Raw genomic sequence first — 15,133 nt, 5'->3', positions numbered from 1 at the left:
CCACTTTAAGTCAAGGTTTTTACCTCAATAGGACTTTTAATTGGTCTTAATGCATTAAAAACGTATGTATAAAAACAGACACCATTTAAAAAACACAACAAATTTCAACTAAAAAATGTCACTAAAACATACATAAGTATGCAGTTTAAAAGCATCGATAAAACCCTACGTGAAATCATTTAACACTTGACACCGGCATTGCTTTTTGTTGTCAGAAAATCAGCTATGTAGAACTTTCCTGATTCTCTGCTGTTTTCCACCCAAGAAGAAACCAAAATATTAATGAGGATATTAGGTGTTATAATTGCTGGCCAACCAAGTTTTATCTAACTCTTTCATAGTAACATAAAAAGACACTATAAAAAAAAAACTGAAATGTACACTAAACATGAGAATATGGTTTTAAATTAAAACTTCTATTCCCAGATTCCTTGAAGTTACAGCCCTAAAGCCCAAGGCAGAACTTCTAAAAGATTCTGGTAACAACATTATTCCCTCTGAATTCAGTCAAGTTTACATCTCAGCATAGAACATATTAAAAAAGAGTTTTCACATTTTGATATGATATTAAGGGGCCTTTTAAAAAAAATTCTTTTGTTATATCTGCTTTAACTGTAAACGCAATTAGTGAAAGGAAAACCTGGTCCTTATAAAGTATACAACATACATATATGGTATTGATTTGACCATAATTTTTAGGACAACTGTAACAAGGGAAGATTTATCAAGACCAGTCTTGATATCCCCTGCTGTCACGGATGGTGTTACAGAAAACTAGAAGACACAAATTAGATCCGACTGACTTGATCCAAAACTAAGGAACAAAAGGGTAAGCCCTGTAACAGCCCTAGCTCTCTCCCTTACTGCTCAGCCTATGCAAAAATCTCAATGGTAGAAAATTGCATACCCTCGTTCCTCGACTGTATTACACCTGAACACCCTATAATAGTGAGGGGACACGACCACCAGCTCCCTACACTTAATACGGAGGGAGTCAGGGTCACCTAGGATCAAGCCCACAGGAAAACAGAAATAAAGAAACAGACATCTTGTGGATGCAGCAGTAACAGCTTCTAGCATCAGCACACTCCAGGAAGTTGTATAAACCGCAAGGTAAGGCAGTATGGGGGGGGGGGAGATATATAGGGAGGCAATCACTGCTAATAGACGACAGCTGGGAGAGGGAGGAGAGATGTCAAAACGAAAGAAAAACAAAAGAAGATCATGCAGAAGGTACTGAAGAACGTCTAACAGAACTTCTCAAAGATCTGGTGGTGACAGTACCCCTCCCTCTATGAGTGGACTCCGGACACTCAGAGCCCACCTTCTCAGGATGGGACCTATGGAATGCCCTGATAAGACGAGTGGCCTTAGTGTCCGCCACTGGAACCCACATCCTCTCCTCAGGACCATAACCCTCCAAATGAACAAGGTACTGAAGAGAACCACGGACAATACAAGAGTGTCCACAATCCTAGAGACCTGAAATTCAAGATTACCATCAACCACAATCGGAGGAGGAGGCAAAGAGGAGGGTACAGTGGGTTGGACATAAGGTTTTAATAGGGACTTATGAAAAACATTATGGATCTTCCAAGTGTGAGGAAAATCAAGACGGTAGGCAACGGGATTGATGACGGACAAGATTTTGTAAGGCCCAATAAACTTAGGACCCAACTTTCAGGAGGGAACCTTCAATTTGATGCTCTTAGTAGACAACCATACCAGATCACCAACATTCAGGTCCGGACCAGGCACACGTCTCTAATCCGCCACACGCTTATATCTCTCACTCATGATCTTTAGATTATCCTGAATCTTTTGCCAAATAGATGACAAAGACGAGGAGAATCTCTCCTCATCAGGTAAACCAGAAGCCCCCTCTCCAGAGAATGTCCCAAACTGCGGATGAAACCCATATGCACCAAAAAGTGGTGACCTATCAGAGGACTCCTGACGACGGTTATTTAAAGCAAACTCAGCAAGGGAGAGAAAAGAACACCAATCCTCCTGATTCTCCGCCACAAAACAACGCAGATATGTCTCCAGATTCTGATTGACGCGCTCTGTCTGGCCATTCGACTGCGGGTGGAAAGCAGAAGAGAATGACAACCGAACCCCAGAGTGAGAACAGAAGGCCTTCCAGAATCTGGAAACAAACTGCGTGCCCCTATCAGAGACTATGTCTGAAGGGATACCATGCAGTTTGACAATGTGACCAATAAATGCTGCACCAGGGTTTTAGCATTGGGCAAACCAGGAAAAGGAACAGAATGCGCCATTTTGCTAAAACGGTCCACAACCACCAGAATCACAGTCTTCCCCGAGGAACGAGGCAGGTCTGTAATGAAATCCATGGACAGATGTGTCCAAGGACGGGAAGGAATGGGTAACGGAAGGAGAGGACCCGATGGCCGTGAATGAGGGACTTTGGCACGACCGCAGGTCTCGCAGGCTGCCACAAAACCCTCAACCGACTTACGAAGAGGCGGCCACCAGAATCTCAGAGCAATGAGATCCACTGTGGCTCTACCCCCCGGGTGCCCAGCAAGGACAGTATCGTGGTGCTCCTTAAAAACCTTGTGTCGTAAAGTGAGAGGCACAAACAACCTCCCAGGAGGACAAAGATCAGGAGCCTCTGCCTGGGCTGCCTGAACCTCTGCCTCCAATTCAGAATAAAGAGCAGACACAACCACCCCTTCAGCCAAAATGGGACCCGGGTCTTCAAAGTTCCCCCCTCCCGGAAAACAACGTGACAGGGCATCCGCCTTCACATTCTTAACCCCAGGGCGGAACGTGACAACAAAATTAAACCTTGAAAAGAACAAAGACCATCTGGCCTGTCTCGGGTTCAGACGCTTGGCTGACTCCAAGTAGGCCAGATTCTTATGGTCGGTAAACACGGTAATAGGGTGTCTGGCTCCCTCTAGCCAATGGCGCCATTCCTCAAAAGCTAACTTGATGGCCAACAACTCCCTATCTCCCACATCGTAGTTTCTTCGAGAAAAAGGCACACGGTCGCCATTTGGCAGGAGAGGGACCCTGAGACAAGACCGCACCCACACCCACCTCAGAAGCGTCCACCTCAACTATGAAGGGCAGAGAGATATCAGGTTGTACCAAGATGGGAGCGGAATCAAAACTCTCCTTGATACTAGAAAAGGCCTTACGCGCCTCTACCGACCAGGAGGAAAAATCTACCCCCTTTCTAGTCATATCAGTGAGTGGTTTAACAACAGAGGAATAATTCAAAATAAACTTCCTGTAATAATTGGCAAAACCCAAAAAACGCATCAGCGCCTTCTGATTCTCAGGAAGCTCCCACTCAAGCACAGCGCGGACCTTCTCGGGGTCCATGCAAAAACCAGAAGCGGAGAGAAGAAACCCCAGAAATTGAATTTCTGGAACCGCAAACACACATTTTTCCAGTTTAGCGTACATATTATTCTCCCGCAGGATGAGCAAGACCTGACGTAGGTGGTCCTTATGAGTTTTGAAATCAGGAAAAAAAATAAAAATGTCATCTAGATACACTAGTACAAATTTCCCCATTAAATGATAAAAAATGCTGTTCACAAAATGCTGAAAGACGGCTGGAGCATTCATCAAACCAAAAGGCATAACCAAATTCTCAAAATGGCCCTCAGGGGTATTGAAGGCCGTCTTCTATTCGTCTCCTTCTCTGACCCTGACCAGGTTGTATGCCCCTCTTAAATCCAACTTGGAAAAAACTTTAGCCCCAACAATCTGGTTAAACAGGTCCAGGATCAGAGGAAGCGGATAAGGGTCACGAATTGTGATACTGTTCAGCTCCCTGAAATCCAGACATGGTCTTAAAGAACCATCTTTTTTCTTAACAAAGAAAAAACCAGCGGCAACAGGTGACTTCGAGGGTCGTATGTGTCCCTTTCTCAGGCTCTCAGAGATATAAGCACGCATAGCGACCCTTTCAGGTTGGGAGAGATTGTATAAACGAGATTTAGGCAGCTTGGCGCCTGGGATGAGATTAATAGGGCAATCGTACTCCCTGTGAGGGGGCAGCTCCTGAACACCACTCTCAGAAAACACATCCGAAAATTCAGAGAGAAAAGATGGTACAGTCTTAGTAGAAACCTCTGAAACAGATGTTGTGAGGCAATTCTCTCTGCAAAAGTCACTCCAACCATTTATTTGCCTCGCTTGCCAATCAATGGTGGGGTTATGTTTAGTGAGCCAGGGTAGCCCCAACACTAGAGGAGTAGGCAACCCGCTTAGGACGAAACATGACACATCCTCAACATGAGTATCACTCACAATCAAACCGATATTGTGAACTATGCCCTTTAACGATTTCTGAGAAAGTGGAGCGGAATCAATAGCAAAAACAGGTATATCCTTTCCCAAAGTGCATACCTGGAAACCATGTGTTATAGCAAATTGATTATCAATGAGATTGACAGCTGCTCCACTATCTACAAAAATCTCACAACAAATGTTCTTGCTCTCTAGCGCCACCCTGGCAGGTAGGACAAAACGGGAACTACAAGCAAACGGAAAACCTTCAATTTCCGCATCAACCTTGTCAATAGTAACAGATGGAACGTTTTTAGAGGATTTTTTTCTTTTTGTTTCTTTATTACTCTCAAAAAACTGCCTGAATCTCCTAGAGGGACAAACATTTGCCAAATGATTTATACCTCCACAACAGAAACAAACCCTCCTCTGAGAGCTGAATCTTCTATTGTCAAAGACAAGCAAACCCAGCTGCATGGGCTCCTGCTCAGAAGGGATTGAGAAAGACTGAGACCCCTGCGCACTGAATGAGACCGCCGCACTGTCCTTGGACTGAGTATTACAGGAAGGAGTGATCTCTCCTCTCTCTCTAAGACGCCTGTCAATACGAACGGCAGACTCCAAAGAGATAGGTCTCTCATGAAAGGCAAATGCATCTTTCAATCCCTCTGAAAGACCATGGCAAAATTGACTTCGGAGTGCAGCATCATTCCAACCAGTATCAGCTGCCCATCTCCGAAATTCTGAACAATATATCTCTGCGGACTGTTTACCCTGGCATAAAAGACGCAGTTTAGATTCCGCCAGAGAAATACGATCCGGATCATCATATATCTGACCCAGGGCTAAAAAAAATTAATCTACTGAACGAAGGGGCCATGCCCCCACCGGCAGCAAAAAGGCCCAGGACTGAGTGTTATCCCTGAGTAGCGAGATGATGATCCCCACCCTCCGCTCCTCATCACCAGAGGAATGGGGAAGTAGGCGAAAATTGAGTTTGCAAGCCTCTCTAAAACGAACAAAATTACTACCCCCGGAGAATGTATCCGGAAGCGAGATTTTAGGCTCAGAACAAATTCCATGAACGCAAGCAGAAACGGTCACCTCAAACTGAGAGACAGTTTTCCGGAGATCTGCTACCTCCAGTGAAAGACCCTGCATGCGGTCAATCAAGGTTGAAACCGGATTCATGCTTAAGACGGTTTTGGCGGTTTATAATGTTACGGATGGTGTTACAGAAAACTAGAAGACACAAATGAGATCCGACTAACTTGATCCAAAACTAAGGAACAAAAGGGTAAGCCCAGTAACAGCCCTAGCTCTCTCCCTTACTGCTCAGCCTATGCAAAAATCTCAATGGTATAAAATTGCATACCCTCGTTCCTCGACTGTATTACACCTGAACACCCTATAATAGTGAGGGGACACGACCACCGGCTCCCTACACTTAATACGGAGGGAGTCAGGGTCACCTAGGATCAAGCCCACAGGAAAACAGAAATATAAAAACAGACTTATCTTGTGGACGCAGCAGTAACAGCTTCTAGCATCAGCACACTCCAGGAAGTTGTATAAACCGCAAGGTAAGGCAGTATGGGGAGGAGCTATATAGGGAGGCAATCACTGCTAATAGATGACAGCTGGGAGAGGGAGGAGAGATGTCAAAACGAAAGAAAAACAAAAGAAGATCATGCAGAAGGTACTGAAGAACGTCTAACAGAACTTCTCAAAGATCTGGTGGTGACACCTGGGCTGCCGGAGGTGTCGCCTAATTTATGTTCATCATCATTTTATCATAAATTAGGTGCATCCTCCGTCAGTCCATGTGCCCAAACAGAAATCTACAGCAGCCCTGAGCTGCCGTAGATTTCTAGCTCCATTTGTGCTAGACAACTGGCGTAAATTAATAGAAATGTGGTGGAGGCTGGTCAAGCCCCCTTCCTGATTTTACAACGCCCCCTTCTGGAAAAGTGGTGAGGGCAGCGTAAAAAACTCCACTTCAGGCTATTTTTTCTAAAAAGTTTGTGACTTTTTAACACCACTTTTCTGGCGCAAGCTAAATGATTTATTTCCCTCTTAATGTTTATAGGTAAGGCTTGAGGTTAACCGTATAACCTGCAGGTTCAAAAGAGCTTTGAGAGTTTGCGCCAGTGAAGATCTGTTCACTAAACCTCAGTATACTAGACAGGTACAGGTTTATACAGGTTAAAGTGGCATTACCAACCACACAATATGCCATAAATGTCTGATAGATACAGGTCCCATGTGGAGATCCAAACCGACTGACGCCTTATCCAGGTGGAGATTGAATAAAAAGCTGAGCACGTGTGTGTGACTCTCTTAATTCACTGCTATGGAAATAGTCAAGCATGTCACACCAAGCGGGACATGGTTTGGGGAACTCCACCCTCTAATGAAGGTGTTTATGGCATATTCTGTGGATATGTTATACATGTCTGAGTTGTGAATACCCTTTGATTTCTACATCTCAAATAAATTAGTTTTCCACTGTTCAAACATTAGTCAACACAGCTGCAGAACAAGAGGCCTACACAAACCGAACAGTTGTGACCACTGTCCAAATAAACAACAAATACATAAATTAATGAAAATGAATAAATGTCTTCCTTAAAATGTGCAAGGTCATAGACATACACTAATATCAAAATTACCTGCACTGAACCAGTCTTTTGTAATGTGACAATCATATCAAGCATGGTGTCTGCCGCAAAATAGAATGGCATCCAAATTTCATTGTTCAGGCGATCTCTTGTGATGGGCAACAATCCTTTATTTGCATCGTGATTTTTAGTGATTAGCTGTATTTCAAGTACAAGGTTCCATAGTACTCGACCAGCATTCTGTAGTAAAGTCCAATGTCCTCCTCGATGTGCCAAAACCTGCAAAATTGTGATGCACAAAATGGATTATGTGGCTGGAAAAGGGGTTAAAAAGGCGTCAAAATCTTAGAAAACCCCATTAAAACGTTTGTAATAAATGTATAAATTTGGCTTACATGCATTCAGTATAGTCATTTAAATATTTTTCTCAGATGTCAGGAGAATATGAATTTGTAATAGTAGAAGGAAAGTGTGTTAGTGCTTCAAAATGAAATATGCAAAATTTTAAATACATTGCATAACACTAAAAACCATTTAATGGCCGTCACTGCACTTCAGGAAGCATAAAAGAGGCAATTCACTAGGAAAATGGCTTACCAATGCTCTTTCAAGGTGCATAAAAATCTTCCCAAGGTGATCCAAAAGAATAAGTGAGGACATGTTTAGCTTTGCTTGTTCTTTTAAAGGAGGAGATGAAGTATCTGTGTCATTAGTCATTTGTGTACGTGGAGTATCCATATCACTTCGTTTTGTACTTGGTTCAGAGATATCTACAGAATCTAAATAGTAACATGTAAATATAGGCTAAATACGGGATGAAAGAGGTGCAATCATATAAACATGTTGGCAACAAATACAACATTTCCGGTGAACATCACTTCCTATCTGCAATGGAACACTTGGAGAACACGTTTGATATTATATTAAAGGGATTTTTACTTTTTTTGTGTAGGCGCTGCTATCACAGAATCCACAATACACCTTAGGTTAGATGTAGACGTTTTTACTTTAATTTTAAGGGGGTGTATATGATTGGTTTCAGGACTGGACCAGTCCCTGCTTCAAGGTAAACCACACTGACTGATTTTATGGTTGTCCGAAATAGAATGAACATATTATAAAATTATTCTACAACTTGAATGGCGGGATCTTTCATCACTTGAGAAGGGTTGAGAGGGTGTGGGTGATTCACCCTCCTCTCCAGTGATATGTAAGGTTTATGCCATATCATGTCTTAAAGGCTACAGATACTGGTGCTTTTAGGGGGCATTTTTTTCTGTATTATTGCATTGTGCTTTTTTAGGATAAAAGGCATTTTTCCAGTTGGTCTTTATTTAAAATTCTCTGTCTTCTACAGCCTTTTGTTTCACTGACTCTGCAAGCTGTTCCTTCTTCAGGTTGCTCTGATGGTTCAATCTGTAACCATTATCTCTACTTTCCTGACAACTCATAAACCTTTAACCTAAATTATGATCAAACTGATAAGAATTCAACTTAAATGACTGTTTATGAGCTGTCTGGGAAATTGAGATAAGGGCTATAGATCTAGCCATCAGAGCAGCTCTCCCATGGATTTCAGTGAGATGGAAAAGTCTGTAAAGTCAGTGAAACCTGAAGGTTGTAGAAGACATATTGTTGAACATTTTTGATTTGGTAAAATTGGTAAAATGTTTTTTTTTAGCCCAAAAGGAGCACAACACAATAGTAACAAAATTGCCCTAGAAGATATCGATAGACTTTAGGGTATTTTATCAGTATTTCTATAGGGCACTTAATTTTTTTCGATTGAGTGCTCTCCAGTATTTCCCTAATGGCCATGGAATTAGCTCAGGCTACGATGTCTACAGTCTTCCACATCATAGACATTGATTGACGTTACAGTTAACAGCTTTAATTGTCACTTTGAGAATCTAGAGGAAGTTTCCAAGTCAGCAGCATAAAAAACTAATAGCAGTTCCACAGGATGAATCAGTAGCCAAATGGTGGTCATTACTTATTAGTTATTAATGCCCGTGATGAATTAGTTACCCCCAGTAATAAAGGACTGGACTGGATTTCAGGACTGGCACACAGTGAACGGCATGTCTTTTTGAAAATGCATGCTCTACAGTCACTGAGAGCAGAAGCCATTACACAGGCAATTTGTATTTCAATGGAGGCGTTTTGAGAATGCAATTACATTTGTAATTAAATGCAAAAACACAGTAAAATATTGGACATTGTGGTGTAAATTTATAAAATGTTTACCCGTTAGTTTGGCGTCTGGTGGAAGATCTAGTTTAAGTGAGGGATGAAGGTGACCTAGGCTAGACATTAGCTCATCTGCAGCATTTGTTTCTGTTGCCATGACTACAGTGCCAGCGTGATGCAAAGTGAATAATTCGGGATCCAGAACTCTATAGCTGCAGAAACACAGAAAAACACATGTATGGAACCAAAACAAACGTTAATTCCAAGCAATTAATTCAGTCACAACAACTTGAAGAACAGACACTTTTCCACTTAACTAGCAACTTGGAACCAGACAGCAGGTACAATTTGGCAGTGCAATGAGAAGAGAGTTCTAGTAATGCAGCGTTAGAATGAGCATTTTCAAAGGAAGGTGTTTCAATTGACAACTACAAGCACAGAAGAGAACGCTTTGGTCTATGGTTACTGTTCTTTAGTGTTACATGCTATAAATGGAATTTATGGTGGGTGGTAGATGGCTATAATGAGACCACAGAAGGTCTGGGGGTCTTATAACAAAGACAGCAGTAGTATGGCCATCTAAGACCAGCCTAAAATGCTTGCTTCAGATTAGGGTCTATATCTATTCTAATCTTATTCAACCTCTTTATACAGCTGACCAATTTTCTAATTCACAAATCTCTTTTAGGAGAACCTGTCACCATGAAATGCAGTGCAATCCGCAGGCAGCATGTTCTAGGGCAGGAGGAAGGAGCTGAGGAGATTGATATATATCGTTTTGTGGGAAAAGATTCAGCATAATCTGAAATGAATTCATCAAAATCTCAGCTCTTTGTGAGCTTACTAGCTGAATGGGCCACCTTATCAGTGACTGACAGCTATCTCTGCATAAGCACTTATACAGGGAATGTTATCAGTCACTAAGTAGGACCACCCAGAATGCTATTCAGCTCAGAAAAAAACGGAGGTTTAAATATATAAAATGACATGTTTTACTGAATCGTTTACCACAAAACTATATATTAATCTGCTCAGCTTCAGATTGTACTGCATTTTGTGGTAACAGATTCTCTTTAAAGGGGCTGGTGGGGATTCAACTTCTTGGACCTTCATAATTCTGAGAGCGAAGGGGCAGAACTGGTTTGGTACTGTGTTCCCTGCTAGCTGGCCATCCTCATTCACTTGAATGGGGTTGTGCTGCAGTTCCTTGAACAGCGGGTGGCCAGGACACCACAAGGAACGGGATGCACTGCTGCATCCCTGTCCTTCTCAGTATCACTGAGGATCCCAAAGGGCAATCTCCTTCCAATCATAAAGTATTGGAAATGTCCTGGCTTTTGTAAGATGGGACCAACCACCGAACTCTTGCACTATCAAGGAATTTTAGCCTTCAAATGATACTAGACTTAATTCAGGTAGCAGCATGAAAAGTTTTACTTTCTGGTCCTATCTGCCTGTAAGAGAATGGTAGGAGGAGGAGGAAGCCTCATGTGATATCAGGAAGAAAAAAAAGGCCTGTTACTGTCTTCTTTTTCCCTGTATAGCCTCCAGTGATCCCAAGGAGTAATACAGGAACTTTTCTTCATGCTATCACCCCTACCTATTAGGGACTGGTGTGGGAAGACAAGCAGATTCTCGTGTAATCACCCCCTGCTCCTAATTAAGGACATTTGTCATGGTGGGGATTTTTGGGTGAATTTGTGAAGATATGTAGACACGTGTGAAACATAATAACTTGCATATCTGGAACATTCATTTTTCAAAGCGTTGGGCATCTCAGACTTTTAACATAAATCTTTATGCATTTCTTTTAAAAAAAACTTTGCATTAAGGCACCCATGAGTGTGAAGTCCATTTTCAGAATGTGTCAGGTGTGTACTTTCAGAAAATATATGGGTATAGAGGCATAATTAGATTTCTAATAATATATAGTTCCATAGGCTCCAGAAGACACAAGTCCATCAAGTTCAACCATTCTCATGTTTTATTTGAGTTTGTCTATATTGGCCTATATCAGGGGTGCACAATCTTTTCTGTTTGGGGATCACATTGTCAGACTGAAGAAATACCATGGGCCGAAAATTAAAGTTAAACGAGTTATACCAACTGAAATAGTTTATAGTATTTATGGCATATTGTACATACAGTATATAATGCAGATATCTGGCTACACCTCCAGGATTCCCATCTAATGAGAAAAATGCATGTGAGCAGCCACAAGACATAAACATACATGTCTGTCACCAGATGATTGGGGGCCACACAGAATGATATCTATATGGTCACTGTTAGAATATGGTCACAAAAACACACACCTCAGGATGGTGGAGGATACTGCCTGTTTACATGTGTTTGTTCATAAATGTGGGATGCACACATTATAGAGGGACCCATGCAGAATTATTAGGATTTACATATAGTCCCAGGTCAGCATGAGTTGGGGCTTAAAACAGTATTCTCCCGACCTTATGCAAATAACTTACACTAATGGGATTTATGGGATTCTTAACAGCATTAACCTGCTAATATATAAAGATGACTTTAACAATGATTTATTGTTGTTTAGGCTTACTTGGCCAATAACTGATTACTTTAGTTCATTTATATCATACTGTATAATAGAAAAAAATATTCATTTTTTAACTGTGCTGCTTTCCCTTCAGCTTTGTGAACAATCGACACAGCCCCATTTCACAGATTTCTCATCTACATTATGGCAAACACCTTGGGGAGAAAGCCTTTGTCAATTGAAACTTTTGCTGGCTCTTTTTGATTTCTCATAAAAAGTAGATCAATAACTTGAGCTCTCGTAACAAATGTAATAGCAACCAGAAAAATTTCAATCTGACCAAAGTAATTGGTTTAACGGGTTTGTGAAGATTCATACAGAGCTCCCAGGGGAGATGGGGAAAACAAGACTACTTTCTAATAAATGTCCTAATAATAGTGGTTGAACTGATGTGCAAATCTGCTATCTTACTGCAGTTTTTATTGGTTGTGTCAGACAAAAAGTGCACTTTTAAAACTACATGCGGCACTCACGGAAAAAGACCCTGAAGTGATGTATTTCATATGCAAAAATAGAATACAGCCAGAAGTATGAGAGTCTCAAATTACAGCTTACACAGCATTGTTCAAAGTAGTACAAAAAGGAAAATGTGTGATTTTAATAGAATACAAAATATCTTTGGGCAAAAAAATGTAATAAATAAATTGCATTTTTGGTTGGGTTAGGGTCAGTATCATACCCTATAAAGAAGAGATGCACAACGTTCCATGTCTGAAGCCACATAGTCCAATTGAACTAATCCCAAGGCCATGATGAAACTAAAGAGGTACTACCATTTGAAACATTTTTGGCATATCAAAATATATGCCATAAATGTCTGAGTGTCAGTTGTGCTTCCAGGACTCCCACCTTGAGAATAGGGGTCCCCTCCTACCCCATTTGCACTCCAGAAAGGAAGGGACCAGGCATGAATGTGTCTCTCGACTTTGTAGTTTTATGTGTGGTAGCTAAGCAGCTAAGTGTTCCACTACTACCATAACCTACAATGAAAATAGCATGCAGGCCACATTTCCACCTTATCTATTCATTTTCAGGAGCCACACAGGGGTCAGGAGACCCAGATTTTGCCAATATATGTCCATTCAATGGAGCATCTGGACTGAACAACAGCAGCAGTGGTTTCTGCCATGGTATATGCCATCCGTTGTGTGAACAGACCCTTATATTATAAAATTACTAAGCACAATTTTGGAAAATAAACTGGTGTTTAAAGAAAGATATTCATTTTAATATATTAATTTTAATTAAGGAAGTATTACTGTGAAGCTCACTATACCTGTCTACAGTAAGATCCAGCATCCTCAGGATTTTTGACATGCTAGATTATAAACATGCATACATACCCATATGCATACACACACACATACACAGTATATCCAGTTGAATTTCCCATCACATGCGTTTTTTTTCCCCTCTTTGCCTTCTTGGAGAAACGTTGTTGTTAGGTCCCATAACTTCTGCATATGCCCCTGGTTACATATTAATAATATAAAGATGAACTGATCAAAGAGAGATCAGTAGAGATGGGATTTCGGCCGAGATCTTCAATCAAGATAGTTGCGACCAGCCAGTCGTGAGCAAATGGAGGACCTAAGTATGATGTTTTTACACTATTTCAGGTTAAATCAATCCGCTACCACGAAGGACAAGGAAATTCGGCTTCGCGGCGAATTGAATTTATCATGAAATTTGGATTGAATTCCACTTTGTTGGATTCGATTCGCTCATCTCTAGAGATGAGTAATAAAATATAAAGCAAAAGAAAAAACTGATAAATATGTACTGTCACGTATAGATATCAGCATAGCTTTCACTGAATACCTAACTTAAGAAGTGCGACAAATGCAGTATATTCTAATAAAGAAACAAATATTCCAACCAATACTGATATGTGCTGCTCAATGTATCTAGATACCTGAGAAAACTGACCCTCTCACCACCCGAACCTCAGTTTCCAGGCTAGCTATAACATATGGGTAGCATCACTATTTTACATATTATACGAGAATAGAATTTACTCATTCTGATAAGGCTAATGCGTTCTTATCAGAGCACATCATGGACATCTGAGGTAATATAACACAGCCGGCTTTGGTGCTATAAAAACACTGATGTTATTGAAATTATTGCAATTCATCAAGGATATGCAATGTTGTCAAGTCACGAGATGAATTATGAGAAAGAAATCTTGCCACTGCATAATGTATTATGGTCTGCATTGGGAATTTATCTTTCTTAGGTATCAATAGGATGGCACAACTGAGAGTAATAATAATGTACGAAAAGGATCAATAATACTTGTTACATCTGTGACATAGACGGTATTAATGTTATATCCTCATTTACATTCTAAGCTAAAAGCCCTGTTTGTCCCTGTGCCAGGGTCTTCTTAATTTCATACACATGATTAAAAGATTTACATATAAATGAACATTAACAGTTTGCTCTCTACCCCTAGAGTATTAATTAAAATTAAATCTTATTAAATAACAAGAAAAAAATAAATTAAACTTAAGTTAGAATTGAGAAACCAGACTTTGCAGTGAGTACATTGCTTTACAACACGACTGGGTGATTTTCAATGGTTAGTGTCATTTACAAAGATGAGTCACTTTATTATGACCACTTCCTACATTGGCAGCTCGTAGCTCATGAAGGAAGTTACGTGTCATGATCTGACTTGGTGGGTATATAAGGTTTACAATAGGCTGTCTGCACATATATCCCTTGTTGCTGTTATGGGTAAAAGGCGCAATTTATCCAAGTTGCTTAAAGAGATGATTATTGGCTTTCGAGCCAAGGGTGGAAGTATTTCAAAAATTTTGCCGGTTGTGAACTGTTCACGTGCTGCTGTGGTGAAAGTGTATCATGAATAGACAAACTGTGAAAAGGTGATGTGGAAACTGTGGAGCACCACATGCCATTGATGTGAGAGATCAATGTCAGCTACAAAGGTGCGCAAGGGCGGACCGACAAGCTACAGTGGAGCAGCTCACCACCAAAATGAACCAGGAGGCAACCAGATGTGTGTCTAAAACAACAGTTCAATGAACCTTGCTGTGTATGGGTGGACCCTACTGTGGATGCATGGTTAATGCAACCTGCTAATGAGGTTGCATCGGCAGAAAAGGCTTAACTTTTCATGTCAGTATCGGAATTGGACCTCCACTGATTGGCAAAGGGGTGCTTTCTTCTATGAGTCACGTTTTCTGGTTCATCAAATGGATAGACGCTGGCGAGTCAGGTGAAATGTATCAGAGAACAAACACCCTACAACCATTGCTGGAAGAACAAAAGCTGGTGGTGGCAGCGTTATGGTCTAGGGAAGGTTTTTGGGCATTCTATGAGTCCACTCATCCATGTAGAAGACAATCTCAACTGATTTGGGTATGAATCCATTCTTGCTGATCACGTACACCCATACAGGCTGATTGTCTTCCCTAGGGCGGATGGGATATGATGGCAAATACGACATGTCACA

The 15,133-nt window shown here is 41.0% G+C and overlaps 1 protein-coding gene across 1 annotated transcript in view; it reads right to left on the bottom strand.

Moving 5' to 3' along the window:
• CFAP54 (cilia and flagella associated protein 54) overlaps window positions 1-15,133 on the bottom strand; it is a 405,582-nt gene that overhangs the window by 194,391 nt on the left and 196,058 nt on the right. Inside the window, exons 35-37 of the mRNA XM_040408225.1 lie at window positions 9,141-9,295; window positions 7,491-7,672; window positions 6,945-7,172 (exon numbers count right to left, since the gene is read on the bottom strand). Coding sequence (XP_040264159.1) covers window positions 6,945-7,172; window positions 7,491-7,672; window positions 9,141-9,295 — 565 coding nt within the window. The remainder of the gene's footprint in view (window positions 1-6,944; window positions 7,173-7,490; window positions 7,673-9,140; window positions 9,296-15,133) is intronic.

The sequence above is a fragment of the Bufo bufo genome, chromosome 1, assembly GCF_905171765.1.
Source record: "Bufo bufo chromosome 1, aBufBuf1.1, whole genome shotgun sequence".
Lineage (NCBI taxonomy): Eukaryota > Metazoa > Chordata > Amphibia > Anura > Bufonidae > Bufo > Bufo bufo.
This window is presented reverse-complemented; position numbering and strand designations above follow the sequence as displayed.